The sequence below is a fragment of the Mya arenaria genome, chromosome 13 (genome assembly GCF_026914265.1).
Source record: "Mya arenaria isolate MELC-2E11 chromosome 13, ASM2691426v1".
Lineage (NCBI taxonomy): Eukaryota > Metazoa > Mollusca > Bivalvia > Myida > Myidae > Mya > Mya arenaria.
The window spans coordinates 17,862,764-17,882,027 of NC_069134.1; the positions used below are offsets into that span (position 1 = coordinate 17,862,764).

At 33.9% G+C, this 19,264-nt stretch overlaps 1 protein-coding gene across 2 annotated transcripts in view; it reads left to right on the plus strand.

The window, feature by feature from the left end:
• Nucleotides 1–7,952: 7,952 nt before the first annotated feature.
• The window catches only part of LOC128212794 (transient receptor potential cation channel subfamily A member 1-like), a 33,313-nt gene continuing 22,001 nt past the window's right edge, over nt 7,953–19,264 (plus strand). For both annotated transcript variants that reach the window (XM_052918104.1, XM_052918105.1), the window contains exons 1-2: nt 7,953–8,348; nt 18,096–18,252. In XM_052918104.1, coding sequence (XP_052774064.1) covers nt 8,076–8,348; nt 18,096–18,252 — 430 coding nt within the window. In that variant the 5' untranslated portion in view covers nt 7,953–8,075. The remainder of the gene's footprint in view (nt 8,349–18,095; nt 18,253–19,264) is intronic.

Below are 19,264 nucleotides of genomic sequence, written 5' to 3' on the forward strand. Positions count from 1 at the left end.
AGTAGTAAACCGTATGTACATATTCCAGGTTGTTTTTAATGATATTCCGAATGAGTTGAACGAACAGACAACAAATTAATGTTTTATGGCTAAAGGCGTTTCTAATGCATAAAACATGAAATTTTGAATATAAATATGAAAAACTGCTATCTGATTTTTGTCGGCAGTCTTATATTACTGGTTCCCATGCATTTTCGCAAAAATTGTTCGGTTGTCAACACGTTCAATCTATGAGAGTGCGGCTTCAAGTGTTTAGCTGCTTCTTATTTCACTGAAATATCCGTTTTTGCACTCTATAATTGTATAATAGGCGATCCATTCTTTTTTAATTCTGTAAAGTTGTTGTCATATGCAGAAAAGCATCAATGACGCAATAAAAATGAGTAATTTAGAGCAACCTGTTCAATCCAGTTTGTACAAGGCACTGCGTCCACAACCCGTGTAATTGAAAATTTAACTCGAGTGCCAAGGTTTCAGCGCGAGTGAATGCTTTCAAACACTTGGGAAGTGGGTGACGTAACTGTTGTGTTCCATGTTGTTATGGTAACGTTCAATAACAAGCGCCCGGTATATAACCATAGTTATTGAAAGGTTAAGCTCCGTCGACTTGTTACCGTTCCGGTATGTGAGTTATTGTATAGACGAAAACAAAGAAATCATTATTCTCCCACCTAAGATAAGTAGATCCAGTAAGTTAACCATGCTAGAAATTCTTATCTTGCCCACGGGCGAAGATAAAATGCCCGTATGGAACTCCTTTTTAATGGTCACCACTTTGTAATTACCTCCCTTGTTGAAGACTGTCGTCTGTAGCATCATGGAAACCTTGTCTTGTGGCAATATTTAGAACGCTAATTAATTATTTCTCGCTTCAAATGTCACCATAATATAGTTTTCACGCACCTTTCAAGAAATAATGCTTCGCTCTCCTTAGAACTATTTAAAGACCGGTTTGACTATTAACAATCTGAATCACTGCGCGCATATCCATGACAACCACGAATTATCGCATATCCATACGCAACTATTTTCACTAAGCACCAAAGAGTTCCAGCATAAAATACTTTTTAAAAACACCCTACGCTCGGGTCGGAATGAACCTTTCTTGCACTCTCGGCCATGGAAGATACCTATAATCTAGCATGATACAAATACCGAGCGTTAACTGGTGTAAAACAATAACGTTATTTTGATATCAATGTTGTTTTTGTCTGTTTTTTGGCACTATGGTCTTGATGAGAGTGTTCTTAGTTTTGTCCGTGGGTCTTTGATTGTCAACGAAAATCCTACTGTAGTTCCCATAGTTGTATTCCCTTTTTATACCATATTCGTGTACATGAGTCTATGACCTTCTGGTTGATAAATGTTCAACCTTGTTATGTTCAATAACAAGATCAAAACATTCCACTTAGAATCTATATGGAATCCGGTGAAGAAAAATGTGTATTATATGCACTGCAGAATAAAGTGGAAAACTTTCTAAAACATTGTAATGAAAAGGAAATTATGGGGAAAAGAGACTGAAATCAAAATATTTTCCAAACCAGCATTGACTAGATCTATCGGAAAAATGACGTTTAAAAGCAGAAGAAAATTCCATATCTAATTGACATAGCTGCTGCTGGCAACAATTATTCACCAGTATCTGAAATTAACAGCGTAACGGCGTATACCGGTTCAGATAACTTATACGACCAAATGGACATTGGTTACTGGACACATATTTAATAATTTGATTTATCTCTTCCTAAGTTTTCATACGACGAAGTACAAACATGGACATTGGTTACTGGACACATATTTAATAATCTGATTTATCTCTTTCCTAAGTTTTCATACGACGAAGTACAAACATGGACATTGGTTACTGGACACATATTTAATAATCTGATTTATCTCTTTTCTAAGTTTTCATACGACGAAGTACAAACATGGACATTGGTTACTGGACACATATTTAATAATCTGATTTATCTCTTTCCTAAGTTTTCATACGACGAAGTACAAACATGAAGAAGAGTAATCCTAGTTTGCAGAGCATGGAGTCAAAGTCGATAGACATTGCAGATTATTTAGTAAACGGTGAAAGTTCATCGAAGAAAAGGTCTCGCTTTAAGTACGACGGACTGTTTTCCTTTACGCAGTCTTTTGACATACCCAGTGAAAGGCGACAGGAGAAGAAGTTGATACAAAAGGTAAGTACAATTAGCTGTTTGTGATGATGATGTAGTTTCGTATTCACGATTATTTAATTGCAAGACATACATAGCCTTTGTCAAAATAAACGTTTCTGTTCTTCAAAATATTCAAGCGTACACATGTCAAACATGTCTAAGAATAACTATGTAATTTCAGATTTCTTCCATGTCCAAACGAACGGTACAAAATGTAAAACCAGAATTTTGATTGATACCCATGAACAAAATCCCACTTTGGAATATTTTGTTACGTTTGTCTTTCATAGTTTTGCTTTCTTCACCACTCACCAATTTACCATGCATAGGTTAACAGTTTAACACGGTGTTAAGATGTTAAACGGTCTATAGCACCAAGCACGGATCTTCTGGAAAAATACACCGGCTTTATACAATTATGGTTCGAGTGGTACATACGTGGTAGATGAAATCGTCCATTTACTTGAACACTTCACACTTACAAATACAACGATTGTCAAAATAAGTTAATACAAATCTAATTTATTATCACATTAATTGGTATTCAATTTATTGTTTTAGTGTTTGCAATGCATATAAAGTAAAAAAGCGATTCTTTCACTGGGTTCGAGCCCGGCCTGTTCTTATCATGGCGAATGACAACATTTATATCACATCTGTTAAGAAAAACTTAGTATATATGTTTGCATTACATTTTTAATAGATCAGTTGACTTGTATCCATTTTAATTATTGTATGTGTATTGTATATATATTTTTTGTGTAACGTTTTTGATATTGTGAATTGAGTTTCTTAAGAATCATTTTACAAATCCGTACTTGATTTACAAAGATGTTTGAGAAATAACATCATGAAATATTTGGATTTAGTAATAATTATGTAATTGCTTTATTTGCTAATTCCTCATTTCGTCTTAGGTTTTGAAAACAGTTTTATTATGCAATATATATATGCATGAAGCCACTTGTAAACACTGTATTATATATGTATGTGTCCACATGGATAATGGTCTCTTGGATGTTTTTAAATGCATATTGGATCTTGAAATATATATCACAGTCATCTAATTAAACCCTGGTGACATGCTTTAACGATACGTTAAGTGACGTTGACCATTAAACCCTACTGACATGCTTTAACAACACGTTCATGTGATGTTGAAAATAAAAACCCTATTGACGTGCTTTGACGATGCACTCAAGTGACGTTTGCCATGAAACCCTATGCTACGCTCAAGTGACGCTGACCATTAAACCCTATTGACATGCTTTGACGATACGCTCAAGTGACGCTGACCATTAAACCCCATTGACATGCTTTGACGATACGTTCATGTGATGTTGACCATTAAACCCTATTGACATGCTTTAACAATACGTTCATGTGATGTTGACCATTAAATCCTATTGACATGCTTTAACAATACGTTCATGTGATGTTGACCATTAAACCCTTTTGACGTGCTTTGACGTTACGATCAAGCGAATTTTACCATTAAGCCCTATTGACATGCTTTGACGATACGCTCAATTGACTTGACCATTAAACCCTACGAGCATGCGTTAACGATACACTCAATTTACGTTGACCATTAAACCCTATTTACATGTTTTAACCATACGCTCAAGTGACGTTGACAGTAACACCCTTTGGGCAATAATAAAATCACGTGATATGCAAATTTCGTTTTGATGCTGTGCGCGCTATCTTAGTTTTTTTCTTTCGGTTTTGTTGCATTTTGTATTTGCGATAAATGCATTTCTTATCATCCTTGGGGTTAAAAATGTTAAGAGAAGTCATTTGGTATACACACAAAAAAAATAATATGTTAACAACACTAAACTTACTGGGACATTGACCAGGTGATACAATAGGTATAATGGCTGTTAAATATGACTGTGATAAAAGGTTTATATTGACTTCCAATTGTCTGATACGACTAGAAAATTATCGGGCGCTAGATTAGAAAACAAACAGTATGAAATCGTTAAGTGGACTACCAACTGTCCACTTTATAGCATCGATGTTGCTTTACATTTAGGCAAACAATGAACTATCGCAACCTTTTTGATGCATACTTTGTTTTCTAACGAGACATGTTAAGTTTCAATGGTTTTAATTGAATTACGGCTCATGCAATATAAAAATAAAATAAAATGACATAATTTCCGGCCAAATCCTTTATTTTATTTTAGGTCTAACTATGCTTGAACAAGTACCCCAAGTTCTTTATCTCCACAACATTTATGAAGACACGTATATCGTAGATTAAGCTGATCATAGGCAAACCTTGATTTTAATTTTATCTTCATAAATAACAAAGCGGAAGCCGGTTTACAGTATTAGCTGTACGCCGGTTTTCCAGGTGCACTCCGTCCGTGTCCGCAAGTTGCCCGCATCCAGTGCCGCTGTCCGCGTACGTGAACACGTCTGCTATTAATAATTCATAACTCAAATGTAAAAAAACAAGAACATTGCCATAAGGCGAGACATACGAAGAATTAAACTTCTGAATGTATCTGAGTTCGATTCGTACGTTTTTCCACATGGAGCATTTTTTGAAAGCCTATTTTCTAATTGCGTATCGCAATTTGTCTCTTTAAAGTTGGAAACAAATTAAGACTTTTGAAATAAAATAACTTTTTTTAAGTGTTAAATGATATTCCTACTTAGAAATACGATTTTCCGTTTCTTTTTGTTGACACATAGAATATGGTTTCCCATTTTTCAAATGCAGTCGACGAATGCTGACGGCGGATGCGAAAAGCGTGCATATGACTTATTTTTAAGACCTAGCTATCAGTAAGTTTATTGTTTATGACGAATGTACGAATTCTTCCGACGTTGCCGAACCTATTTGAGGTTGAACTATGATATTTCGTATTACCCAAACCGATAAATGTTTGCATTAGCCATGCAGGAGCGAGCCGTCCCGGTGTGATAGAAGCCTAAACGGCATATTTGGTGTATATCGTTCTCACATCTAAGAGTAAATTTGTGAATGTGTAAGGTCCTTATAATGACGATATTCTCAGAGATCTGCAGCATGAACAAAAATGATGATCTATGTTCGATGCCAAAACGAGTAAAAATTTCTAGCAATTTGAAAGAGAATACCTCATTTTGATAACATCGATACGAAGTGAATAACTGTTCGAATAGGATATGATTTACCTGTTAGTATATAAAAAACGATGTGGAATAAAATTTCGTGTAATAGACCTTTAATAGGCTAACATTCTTAAAAATAATAACTGCCAGTATGGAGTATTTAAATATATGGCCGACTTATATCGTAGCGACTTTGTTAAAATCGATGTGAAGTATCTATGAGAACGACAGTGTCGTCTATTTGGACTTTCCGATTGGGAAAATCAACGATATCAAATGTTGTTTTAACACGACAGAACGAGAACACGAGAATATAATTATTTTATTGTTCACTCAATCGTCATAAAACAATCAAAGAAAGCAGTAAACAAATGCTTCGTTTTGAAAATAAGATATTACCTTTCTTATTATTCTTTGCGGAATGAGTTTCGACGTCCCAGAACCGGTTAAAATTTCAGGGAATCGTTAACATTGCTATGGCAAATTTGTTTCTGATGGAGCACATGTTACTTTTTCAACGATTTTGAACCGTGTGTTTCTATACGTTAATTTTAGTAAAAGTGAAGATCGTATTGTGTGTTTTAATCACAGTTGTCACAATGTGAGGCATTGGGTCACTTGTAGAACTGCAATTTGTTAAATATCTGTTTAACAGAGCTTCTCCTTCTCCGAATATTCATTGCTTTAAACAGATGATGTATACTTTGTGTCGATAAAACAGTTCCTTCTTGTTGAAATGGTGGACTCTACCGTGGCTGATTTCTGCCATGTCATGTATTCGTTATTTCGCCGCGAAAATAGGATAATAAAAAAATACGCCAAGTGGCGGGGCGTAAAGAAGACAATACAAACAGATTCAAAATAACGGCGCGGAAATTTGAAATATATGTTTTTTTTCGCCTCAATTATAGGTAAATATCTCTTTTTTAGCTCTTTTTCACACTACAATTTTTTGATGACCTTGATCTTGACCTTAGATGACATTCAGAGACACCAGATGATACAATTGCAATAAATAAAGAAAAGTGTCAAAAACTAACATTAAATCGTTAAATTAACATTGGTGATGAAATTGATCGATGAAATCTTATAAAAACGATATACACTGCTGAAAATGACAACGAGTTGGCTACATCGCATATTGACAGACAAGTGTGTGAAACGATCACGTGACTTGCAAAGTGTTCTGAAAAAAATCATGTTTAAACAGGCAGGACATTCTACGCAATCTCTAAATGAGAGACTGAGCTGAGACAGCGTAAGAGGCGAAATGATTGTTGCACGTTTTCTGGAAATAATGTTAAAGGATGCATTATCGGCTACATACTAGATCGTATTAACAATGCAATAGATGTTTTGAGGAAAAACTGTATTTGCTGATCTTTGGACCATCTGGTGTCTAGTTACGTCCATTGGCAATATGTTAGAAAGCATGACATCTGTACATATCTTTCTTCAAACAGACTAGTCAATATAATTATGTTAAATAGTAATAATAATAAATTTGTGTGACCTTCCATGGGCTTAAGGGCAAATATCACTTATTCAGAAGTGCCTACGAATTGTAATTGCCTTATTTATTTTATCGACTCCTGACAGTGAATCAAAGCATGGTTATACCATCTTAGACCATTGGCTACTTTCCATATCTATAAGTTTTGAAGCTGAATGGTTAATGATTTCAAAAACTGACTGAACATGCTGAATCTACTTAATCTTTTATAATTCTTTATATTTCCATCGCATTGTTTGCACACCTACACAGGTTCGGTCACTTTATCAAATGCACAGTGGTTACGTTAATCTATTTTTCTTATATGAAATGTAACTTTTTTCTTACGTTGTCTTTTAATTTTTAGTTCACATTTGGAACTTTCTCTCCACACATGGTGTTGTGGGTCGTGAAGCACTAGAAATCAGTGTTATTTCGCGTACACACTGGTCAATTGTCTATAGAATATATAGGACATTTATTAAATAGTCTGTGACCTTAAACGGCGGCCATCTTGCTGTTGTCTTGGTTACCATGGTAATTTGCCAGCAGCCCATCCTCGTTAGAAATTTACTTCAGACACACTCAACACAAATATACCAATAAACGCTTAAAGGCGCTCAAATACCTTAAGGTGCTGTATTAATATGTAGTGTCGAAAATACCAAAAATACACAATTTGTATTTAGGCCACGCCACATGTCGTATATTCGCCCCTCCATTGGCCTTTTTCGTATTTTATTAATCATATTTTTTTATTGAATAGGTCTCCTTCAAGCTTTCACCCAGGTATGATCTAGCAAGTTGTTTATCTTTTATGGGTTTTAAAAAAATAGCCAAACTAGTTATCTTTGATTAAATCAATACTTTCACAACAAGTTGTATGTGCATAAAACAAAATAATCATGACAGAGTGTAGACGGAAGCTTTGACGCATATTCCAAATCTCACATTGGTGTTTACTATATTTATATACCATACCATAAAATACACTTTTTTAATGAGTTCATTATATGTTTGCCTGTGCTTGAATGCCTTTAAACTTACATTTCACTACCTTTGAATACAATCGGTGGTATTAGGTATTTGAATGAGGCTACACTCGATTAAAGATTTTAATGTTTTAAATAAAACAAAATCTAGAACACGTTTACCGTAGGAATAGCATACATACCTGTAAATAACAAAGACGTTCCACTTAAAATCGAGAATTAGTAATTCATAAAGATCGCATGGGATTTATTGAATCTACAAGTTTGTGATGTTAATGTGAAGAATATACGAGTAACACGGACAATATGACTTTTGAAAGGAAATTAAATTGTAACAGAGACTTAACAGATAATACAGAAGAATCTGATATTGGGTTACTGTGTAAAACCGTTCAACACTTAGACGATCACGATGCTAAGAGTGAAAATAGGCAGAAACAATCGTCTGTGAAGCGCAGGACTTGGAGCAGTAGGAAAGGCTGGAGGAAGGTGCTGAAGCGACAAGAGGCGGTCTCTCATCTTATGTCCATGCTCCACAACAACAGTTTTGATGCTATATCTATACACAAGTTGTGTGATGTGAGTTCAAAAAGTATTCATTTATTGTAATTAAACAAGGTAAGCAAACGGAATAACTATGCTGTTATGTTCGCTGTTAAACGTTTGTCAAATTGTCATTCAAATACCTTGATATTGCCGATTGCTCGCCTTGACTACTATCTTCTGCGACGTTTCTTAAATGATACGCTTTGATAGTATAAACACAACCTATTGCTGTCGGAGAGAACATTATCATGTCCATGATAAACAAATACTTTATTTTAGCTAATAGTATCTGTGAAGGTTATCAAATTACAAATAATACAACATAAGCTCATATGAACATTTGGACCGACTGACAGAACAACAGACTGGTGCTCATGCGCATATCATTCTGAACGAAAACGTCATAATTTTCTATACACTTTATTTAATTGAACACTAAGATAACTAAAGTAATTAGAACAATTAAACTGAAATTAAAAATGAAGATTTAAACAAACGTCTTAAGTCGGGAGAATCTTATTCGATTTACACTATTGTTATTATAAAAAGTTTAACGTGTGGTTATAATAATATGCACTTGAAAGAGTAATTGACTCGGTCTCGATATTGATTTTAGATAGGAAAGAAAGTTGAGAATATGTAATAAGATATGATAGAACAAAAAATGATAGTATACGTCTGTAAACCTGTCCTCACTCGAAATGCAGGGAATCGCGAGTCTGCCCCGCATAGACTGAGATTGTCTCTTTATGGAGGATATGAATTTAGTTTAAACATGTTTTATTCAACATATATATCAAATATCAGATCGCAAAACTGTATGCTTTACTATGATATATTGATATATTGAAACGAATTCAAACGTAAGCAGAGCTTAAAATATCTTCGACGATTATGAAATTGTAAACATGGCTTAAAATCAGGCATAATTATCGTGCACTCGATCTTAGGTGTAATTGTTAGTTCCCATCTAGCATAACTTGTTGAACGAAGATTTGACCCATTTTGTGAAAAATATATAAATTCAACAAACAAATATTAATACTTATGTTGATTTAAATGCATACTACATATAATTTAAACATGAATTGATAATATTGATGCCTTTAGTGTAACAATTAACTGACGTATTCCGTATCAATATGTTTTTTTACACTAGTCATTGTAGAACTGGAAGGTTCACAAATATATTTTGATTGTTCAAATAAGACGTGGCTACATGGAATATTTGTGCATCCATGGTTTACACACATTCGTTATCTTCAGTTGGAAATTCGGCCTGCGTCTTTGTTACATTACAGAATGATTCGATACTCCACCATTTAGTTATGGTTAAGATGCGACTCTAGTTTGATCTACTTCGACAATCATTCTTAATAGACATTGCAACAATACATAATTAACTACCGGCTTCTGTTGCGATCGAACACGCTGCCTATATGTCTGTATCGATGCGTTACGTTTCTTTATGATGCTTCTACGAAATAGCCTTAATCGCAAAGCTGTCACAGGATACAGAAAGCCTAATCTAGACTTATGTTCATATACTGCGTTACTGCTATGGCAATGGCTTGGTTAACCACACAGGCAACGACGTCTATCGTCGCCTATTTGTTTTGAGTCTAATAAATATGCTTGTTATAGAAGAGAACACAGTAGAGAAAGCGATTAGGACCAATAATGCCCAAGATCATATTTTTCGGAGACCTTGAACAAATATGATTTGGGACAATTATTGGTCATCATCGCCAGTCTTCAACTGTGACGTATGTGATTGACCAAAACAGGGGGAAACAAGAGAATCATATTTTCCACAGGTATTTTTTTATTTAAATTGCTATTTTTTTATTCATTTATTCAAATAGTTTTTTTTAGTCATGACGTGGATAAATTGGGAATGTATAAATAAACGAGGGCAATTTACTTTGCAACGAAGTGCCCCAGAGTGAAAAGTCTCTTATGTGCACAACTTCACATTGTCGTCTGTTCATGTTCTAAGTTTCGTTAATTTCCTACCGTGAGTTTCCAAGTAATGCTGCTTGTTTAATAATAAAGTACATAGAGTGATGACTCTGCACATATTTAAAGCTATTTGCACTGTGTACAATCGCACCATATATCCATGTGTAAAGTTTCATTCAATTTTTACAAGGAGATTCCACGTTTTAGTTTGTATAAACACTTTAAAAAAAATAACATGGAGTTAATTCCGAAACACAATTCGTGTGCACTGCTCAGCCGTGGTAATCTTCAAATGTTTCAGTTTCTATTTTTCTTTTAAACAGTTATTAAGTAATGACATGGACAAAGTTATCAGTAGTAAAATATCCAAGGGCAATTTATTTTGCAACAAATTGTCCAAGAGATATAGTTAATGTTTGAACACAACTTCACACATTGCTATTTACTATTTTCAAAATACAGTTGAAACTCGCTATGTCGAGCTCTGTTATCTCGATGTTCCGATTTATATATCGAACTTATTTTCGGTTAAGTTATAAACCTTTTGTCCGGTTATATCGAATACCAGTTATCTCGAAGTATTGCCGAGGCCCAAACGACTTCGACATAGTGAGATTTGACTTATCAAAAATCGGCTTCAAACGTGACATATGTGTTTGAAATGTGTAACAAGTGAGATCCCATTACTCCCACCTGTGGGGAATGTGATAATATTTTTCCCACCTGTGAAAATTGTGATCTTGGAAAATAATGAAGGCGTGCATCATCTTTTTAATTAGTGCTTACTGCGTAGCAAAATGTGAATTGTGCTTTTTTGAAACTATGGTCTAATGCATTGCAACAAACCTTAACTTGTTGATTTTATTTGAAATCTATGTTGTTTGTGAATATATATAAATTAGTTTATATTGATAGATTTTCTGTTCTGTTCTGATAAAAACACATTTTCAGAAACATCAACATCGCATTTAATATCACAAAACGATTCAAAAGTCTTGCATAAATTCTTATATCGAAAAAAACGCTTTTATTAATAAGCACACATACATTTTGGTGGCCATTTTATCGCAATCTCACCGAGTTATGCTCGTTAGACATCGACAGCTCTTAACCTTTTATTATTTTATGACTGACCTGTTCATAAGAGTCTTGCTCCTTTCGTTGTTCTTTTTTATGCATATAGCCATATAGCCATATAGCCAGTTTTTGGGTAAATCTAATCGACTTTAGTTATAACTAAGTGCGTACTTAACCCTGATGAGGCGATTTATAAAAAATAATGCTGATCTTTATATTGAAGGATATTATCCCTTTGATTTATGCAGCAAGCAAGTTAGTCATGTTCTGGTAATAAAATTTGGCTTCATAATTACCAAACTTATATTATTGTCTGGTTTAGCAACTCTGATTTTCTTCTTCTTATTTTTGCAAAAGGTTAGTTTTTTATGGTCATATCTTACTTCCTAAAAGGTTTGGAAGCATTTAACGTATATACTTATGATGTGATCATGAAGCATTGTTGGCTTCCGTTATGGAAGCATTTATCGTATATACTTATGATGTGATCATGAAGCATTGTTGGCTTCCGTTATGGAAGCATTTAACGTATATACTTATGATGTGATCATGAAGCATTGTTGGCTTCCGTTATGGAAGCATTTATCGTATATACTTATGATGTGATCATGAAGCATTGTTGGCTTCCGTTATGGAAGCATTTATCGTATATACTTATGATGTGATCATGAAGCATTGTTGGCTTCCGTTATGGAAGCATTTATCGTATATACTTATGATGTGATCATGAAGCAGTGTTGGCTTCTGTTATGGAAGCATTTATCGCATATACTGATGAAGGAATCATGCATTCTTGTCGAATTCTTCTTTGGAAGCGTATATCGTTTATGAAGATAATGAACGCATGTTGACTTGTCGACTTGTTAAATGGAAGCGTAACAATATTGTTTATACTAATTATGTGATCTTGTAGTCTTTTCGGCTTTAGCAGTTATACATCGACATTTTCCCAAATGAACGCCGTTTTATAATTATATAAACTGGATATATTGCCACAAGTTTTGTCGACGAACACTTTTAAAAACTTCATATCGACTTTACAATAATTTAGCACACATATAATGGTCAACTGTTTTTTGTACAAACATAAGTCGACACATCCATTTGTATATAATTAATAGATATTATGTTTCCACCATAATGTGCAATTCCTCGTCAGGTAGACATAAAACAGATCAACAAGACTACATGACAATATCATCAGTTTCTACGATATACGTTTCCATTCGTTAAAAAGATTGTACTGAAAGCATTCATTTGGACATAAAAGACTTTGAGATATTTCAGTGCTGATCTATTCTATACAAAACATCAGCTCAGCTACCTAACCACTTCTTTTAGAAATGATGTACCAAAAGTAGTTTTGTTCTTAATCCAGCTAACGAGTTTTAAATGGCGCATTCCCGTGATATGTTCAGGAACATTGAATTATTCCCAACCAATTGAAACTTAATTACAACAACATTCTAACAGCTACAAATCACACCTGGGACACTGATCTTACATCAGTACATCGTATAATATGTGTTAAATGGGAAAATTAATTAAAGCGCTCGTTTTATATGAATGATGTGTTGTCCAAATGGGCTACATCAAAACAGTATTATTCCCACCGTTGGAAAAAAAATTCCATCCTGGAAAATTCGCATTTTATATAATGATGAGTCCATTAATAAATGTTATTTCTATGACAATATGCACTTGGAAACAAGACAATACCGTCTGATTTTAACTGTTTAAATAGTAGTTATCACTTTTCAAAAATATTTCGTACAATGATATACTACTTGTTTACAACAAAGAATATGTCAAGAGTAATTCATTAACACAACTGTTTGAAAAATGACTCAACCTGTTATCTTAGGTTTTCCTTGTACCTTATTCAACCTTATTTGAAAAGAAACCGTCCTATGCATAAACACATCAAGTGGGAGTAACTCTTACACGTTTTTAGAGACTTAACACTACAGTGGCATAGAGAGAACATACGTGTTATTTTTAACGTTAAAACGACTAACATATCTCGTTAAAACGACTTACGTTTATTGTTAAAAAGACTGAGTATCTCGATTAAACGACTTACGTTTATTGTTAAAACTACTGAGTATCTCGATTAAACGACTTACGTTTATTTTTAAAACGACTGAGTATCTCGATTAAACGACATACGTTTATTGTTAAAACGACTGAGTATCTCGATTAAACGACTTACGTTTATTGTTAAAACGACTGAGTATCTCGTTTAAACGAATTACGTTTATTGTTAAAACGACTGAGTATCTCGATTAACGACATACGTTTATTGTTAAAACGACTGAGTATCTCGATTAAACGACTAACGTTTATTGTTAAAACGACTGAGTATCTCGATTAAACGACTTACGTTTATTGTTAAAACGACTGAGTATCTCGATTAAACGACTTACGTTTATTGTTAAAACGACTGAGTATCTCGATTAAACGACTTACGTTTATTGTTTAAACGACTGAGTATCTCGATTAAACGACTTACGTTTATTGTTAAAACGACTGAGTATCTCGATTAAACGACTTACGTTTATTGTTAAAACGACTGAGTATCTCGTTTAAACGACTTACGTTTATTGTTAAAACGACTGAGTATCTCGATTAAGCGACTTACGTTTATTGTTAAAACGACTGAGTATCTCGATTAAACGACATACGTTTATTGTTAAAACGACTGAGTATCTCGATTAAACGACTTACGTTTATTGTTAAAACGACTAAGTATCTCGATTAAACGACTTACGTTTATTGTTAAAACGACTGAGTATCTCGATTAAACGACATACGTTTATTGTTAAAACGACTGAGTATCTCGATTAAACGACTTACGTTTATTGTTAAAACGACTGAGTATCTCGTTTAAACGAATTACGTATCTCGTTAAAAAGTAAGTCGTTTAAATGAATTGCTAAGTAGTTTTAACGAGTTACTAAATCGTTTTAACGAAATAAAAAATAGCACGTATACTTATCAAAAACACATTTCTTTCAACTTCCCTTAATTCATTTTGCAAAGGAACCGTATTGATGTCCGTAAATATTTCAACTATTGATATATAATATGTCTTTATAAAGCAATGTTAGCCGAATACAAACGACAATCTACAAACTTAATTAATCACTGTCTTTTTATTTATACTGGTCGCTATTCACGCGCACGCCTGTCGGAAATTTTAACGATTAGAAACACAGGGTACAAACTTATGTTTGCTTTCATTCGAAGTATAATATAAAATATGTATTCATAATTAAACCTATTCAGCCGCGTATTTGGTGTCTTGCATTAACACTCGTTTGGTATATTTATGTGTGAGGCGATGCCTATGCTTGATAAAACGAACTATTTTTTGCAGTACGCACAAAATGGCATATAGAGGCATTCCAGTTATACCAATAGTATTAAACTCTTCTTGTTTAATCAATGTTCGAAGCAGGTACTAGAAACGGAGGTATTCAAACATTTAAAAACTACTTGAAAAAAAAAGAAAAATGTATTTTCCTTACTAGTTTGTCCGTATTCAGCCTCTGTCTGGAGAGTTCATAGGAAAGTCACGAGACAGGCAAACACCCAAGCGAGTTACTTCAACATTTTAATGCTATCCTATCCTTGATTAGCGCGATATCTCGACGGAATTTAACTGAAGGAACTGTCAGCTTAAGCCGTTTTGATCTAGGTGCCAGTGTCCAACTTTTACAATATAGACATAAAAACCGTTCCCTCTGCACTTGTCCCGATTCCTTTTATCGGGGGGGGGGGGGGGGGGGGATAATGCAAGAAATTCTTCTATGTGATGATGCAGCTAGTTTGTCAGAGACTAGGGAGGGCTTACAAGAATCATTGAATAGTTTCAGTATTTATTGTAGCTAATGTTATTTGACTGTCAGTGTGGAATAAAATAATATAGTTTTAAGTAAAGGTGGGTATTTAGTAGTGATGGGCAATCGGCTTGGATTTCATAATCGATTAATCGGAGACCCTGATCGATCGATTATCCGATTAATCGGCTGTGATCGGACAGTATCACAAAAGCATCATTTTCTGATGTATATATATCAATAAGGACCTTAGTTTTCATGTGTATTTTATTTCTAATGCTTCAGTCGGAAAACAGGTATTATTTCTGGCATATTGAAATATTCTAAAAATTAAAAAAATAGATATTCAAAGGTTTATGAAGTAAGGCAACATTTCATGGTGAGGTTTACTTAAGTTGATTAATAAATTAATATTATTAAAATTATTATTATATTAATATTATATTATTACCTAATTATGTTATTTATAAAATAATACGTAGTTGACCATGGCGTTTGGTTGATAATTGCCCAAGTGCGTAGAATAATTGCCCGAGGGTAATTAATTTTCACTGGGTCAATTATCAACCATGTCTTATCCTGTATGATACGTTTGTTTTGTCATTTGGACACATTTGTCAATGACTTGAACCGGTTTTGAAAATTAAATTGAAAAAAAATGAGACATAACAAATTGGTTTTGGATTAGCATTAGCTATTAGAAATAACGAGTAACTGGAAATTAAAATAGCAAAAAGTTTTCTCACGTATTTTCGGAGTTGGACGGCAAACATTTCCATTCTTCAAATATTTCTTGTTTTTACATCGACTGATCTTGACGTTCATTTTAATATGTGAGCATAGCTGGGGTCGATCTAGCCTAGTTTCATAAGAATCTGGGCTTGAATGGCCCTAACCATTTCGCTGGGATATTTTGCACTTTTTCAGCACCTGGACGACCGATTACTAGGGTAATCAAATCTTTTGAGATCGATGTTCCCCTGACCGTCTGCCAGAACGGCTAGTACACTTGGTGTCGTTGCATTCACGTAAAGCCTTGATTAAGTGTATCAAGGTTCTTTTTGTTTTAACTTAAAATTTGTGGTTTGTCTATTTTAAACTAAAATTCAAAAGTATGGGGTTATATTCAGGCGAAATAATGGAAAGAGCACATATTCAATTTAGCAAGTGGGCACTTACCGTCAAAAACTCTAAAATTTCCTTGTCTATTTATCTAGAGTAAGACAAAAAAAAACATTATATTTTGAGCGCCACATTCGTTTTATCAAGTGTTTTAAATGTTATACAATGAAAAGCGTGATAATTATTTTTCTATTCTGTAATGCGTATAAACAAATGCGTCTTGCGTTTTGGCAGGATAATACAATAAATGGCGATGACTACCTCATAAACTGAACTGCAATATTATGCCTTTGTTTTCGCAATTTCATAGGCAAATTTATTTGCTTATACCTTTATACTGTGTGGCAATGACTTATTAAAATCCTTTAAAGCCAAATACGACTTTGTTCAAACCTTCGAGAAATGCCAAGAAAAGATACAATATACACCAATTACAGATGGTAACTTGCGTCCTATGTATGCACATATACAGTATCTTTCATTTTTCACAGTAGTTTGGTCGAATAGGCTTACAATGATCAAAATGTATTTTAGGTTCCTATAATGAGATTGTATACCTATGCTATATCAATATGCAGCTGATTTCTCTATGCTGGTGGTAAAACAAACTGTTTTTGCATTGTGTGTAATATTGCGTTTAGAGGCATTCCAAAAGTATTAAACTCTCAAGATTAATCAAACTCTGAAGCAATATTATAAACGGCTGTAGTCCAACATTTAAAAACGACTTTATCACAGTTTAAAAAAGTATTGTTTTTACTACAATGTACGTAGTCAGCCTCTGATGGGAAAATTCATGGAAAAGTACTTAGGCTTAAAAGACAGGTTCAAGGTAAATCGAAATTACTTCTAGCTGTGATCATATCCTTCCTTAATAAGCTTACAAATACTCAAAACGGCCATGACTAAAAAGGTAGGCAGACAAAGAGCTCTCACTGTTGACGTCGGGGAGCTCACGCTGCTTTAGTCGCGAGTCATTTAATCGGAGTATTGAGGTGAAAAGGCTAATGATATTAATTCCAAACTAAATTCAAAAACATGAACTTATTTTATACATTGATTCAGTATGCGAATATAAATGTACTGATTACTGACCGTCACCAAGTTGACGTTTAACATACCTCTTTTTAGTTAATGTACACGGCACTTAGCAAAGCATTTCATACAGTTATAATAAGTGTGTTCTTTAATTGCAATAAGTTATTCTAGATGATGACGCACCAATTTTGTCAGAGAATACGGAGGGCATTGGAGAATCACTGAATAGTTTAAGTACTTATTGTAGTAAATGTAAGAGAAAATACTAAGGTATTGTGTAAAGAAAAGGAGGGCGTTAAGTAGAAGTGATTATTATAATCAAGCAAAAAGCTTTGAGGAATTCGTACTGATACCTTTTTGAAAATTTACAGGAGGACTCCACACACATTGACCAACCCAATTGCGTCATTTCTTAAATAGTTCTTTTATTACAAATTAAACAATCGTGGTAATTGTTTCATTCATATTCAGAGAATGTGTTGTTTTGATTCCAATAACATTGTCAAGCAATTAGCTAATAGATTTATTCAGAACAACAAAGAAAAACGACTATTTTATCAATAGTATCACGTACACATGTGTGAAGGTACCATCAGCCTTGGGTCAACGACCTAACAAACAATCTACAGGGACCACGCACGAAACCCATCACAGTCCGACTGTGCTGACAAGATACTCAAAATTAACATAACAATGCAAAGAATGTTAAATCAAATATTTCATATGTCTTTTTTTCAAGGCAGCAGCCAAGGGCAACTTGGATGAGTTCCAGCGGCTGTTTGAAGGGGACAAGACCCGACTAGAAGTAAGGGATGGCAAGGGGCTGTATCCGGTACACAAGGCAGCTGAGTTCGGCAGGATCAACATACTACAGTTCATCGTCGATCAGGGCGGAAGTAAGTGTGTTTTTCGAAATTCGAGGTTGTTGACATTGCTTCGCAATTTTAAATGACCTTTTAACTAATATGCCCATTAAATTAACCGTCCTGGTTAACAATTTACCAATGCATTTATAGTATTTCTGATATATTGAAGGATACCATCTTATTCACAACTAAAGTAACTATGAATATGTTTGAAAAAATATAGTGTGCATGTAAATATCGGAATAATATGGGATACATCAAGCCATATTTTACATAAAATCAGAACAAAACTATAGACGTATCTTTTTTCATTTTAAGTGATAATCTTAATGTTCATTGTTCACAATGTTAAGCGGTTTCATTCATAATCGATTAAAAGTATATCGGTCAATGAAAATGTAATTTCATGATTAACTCCTGGAAAAATGTTGTTCAATTTATGGACATCCAAATCAGCTAATATCATTTTCTAAGTTCATGGATACTCCTTAATCTCTGACCACGGAAAGATATTCGAGAGCTCGAAGCATGCCAATGACGATGGAATTATTGTCGAAAGTTACATGAACTCTCATGATGTTGTGCATGATTGATTTCGGCAAGGTTGCGCCACCAGAATGTTGTTGTGTAGAGCTGAAGACAATCATGTTCCCTTACTTTAATACATGTTAGGTTTTAAGAGTTTAAGTATTAACAATCGTTTTAAGTAAACATTGTATCAATGATATGAATTGTGTTGCTGAAAACATTTCAGTGTCTTATAATGTGCAGAACATTCAAGTTCATACATGCCAAGTATCATATTTTTCCACGAGTTTTCAGATATTTATGATTACAATGTTGGTAATTTCATTTAAATCTTTGGGTTTTAGATAAAATTGGAATTTTAAAAACAGATATCCTGGCAATGTATTTAAAAAAAAATGAGCATTAATAGTCAAGTGCCATTCACTTTATTTTAAGAAAATGAGCATATATTTGGATTATATTGTTTGATTAAAGTGTTTTGATTCTGAAATGTCAATTTTGTTACTTTGATAAA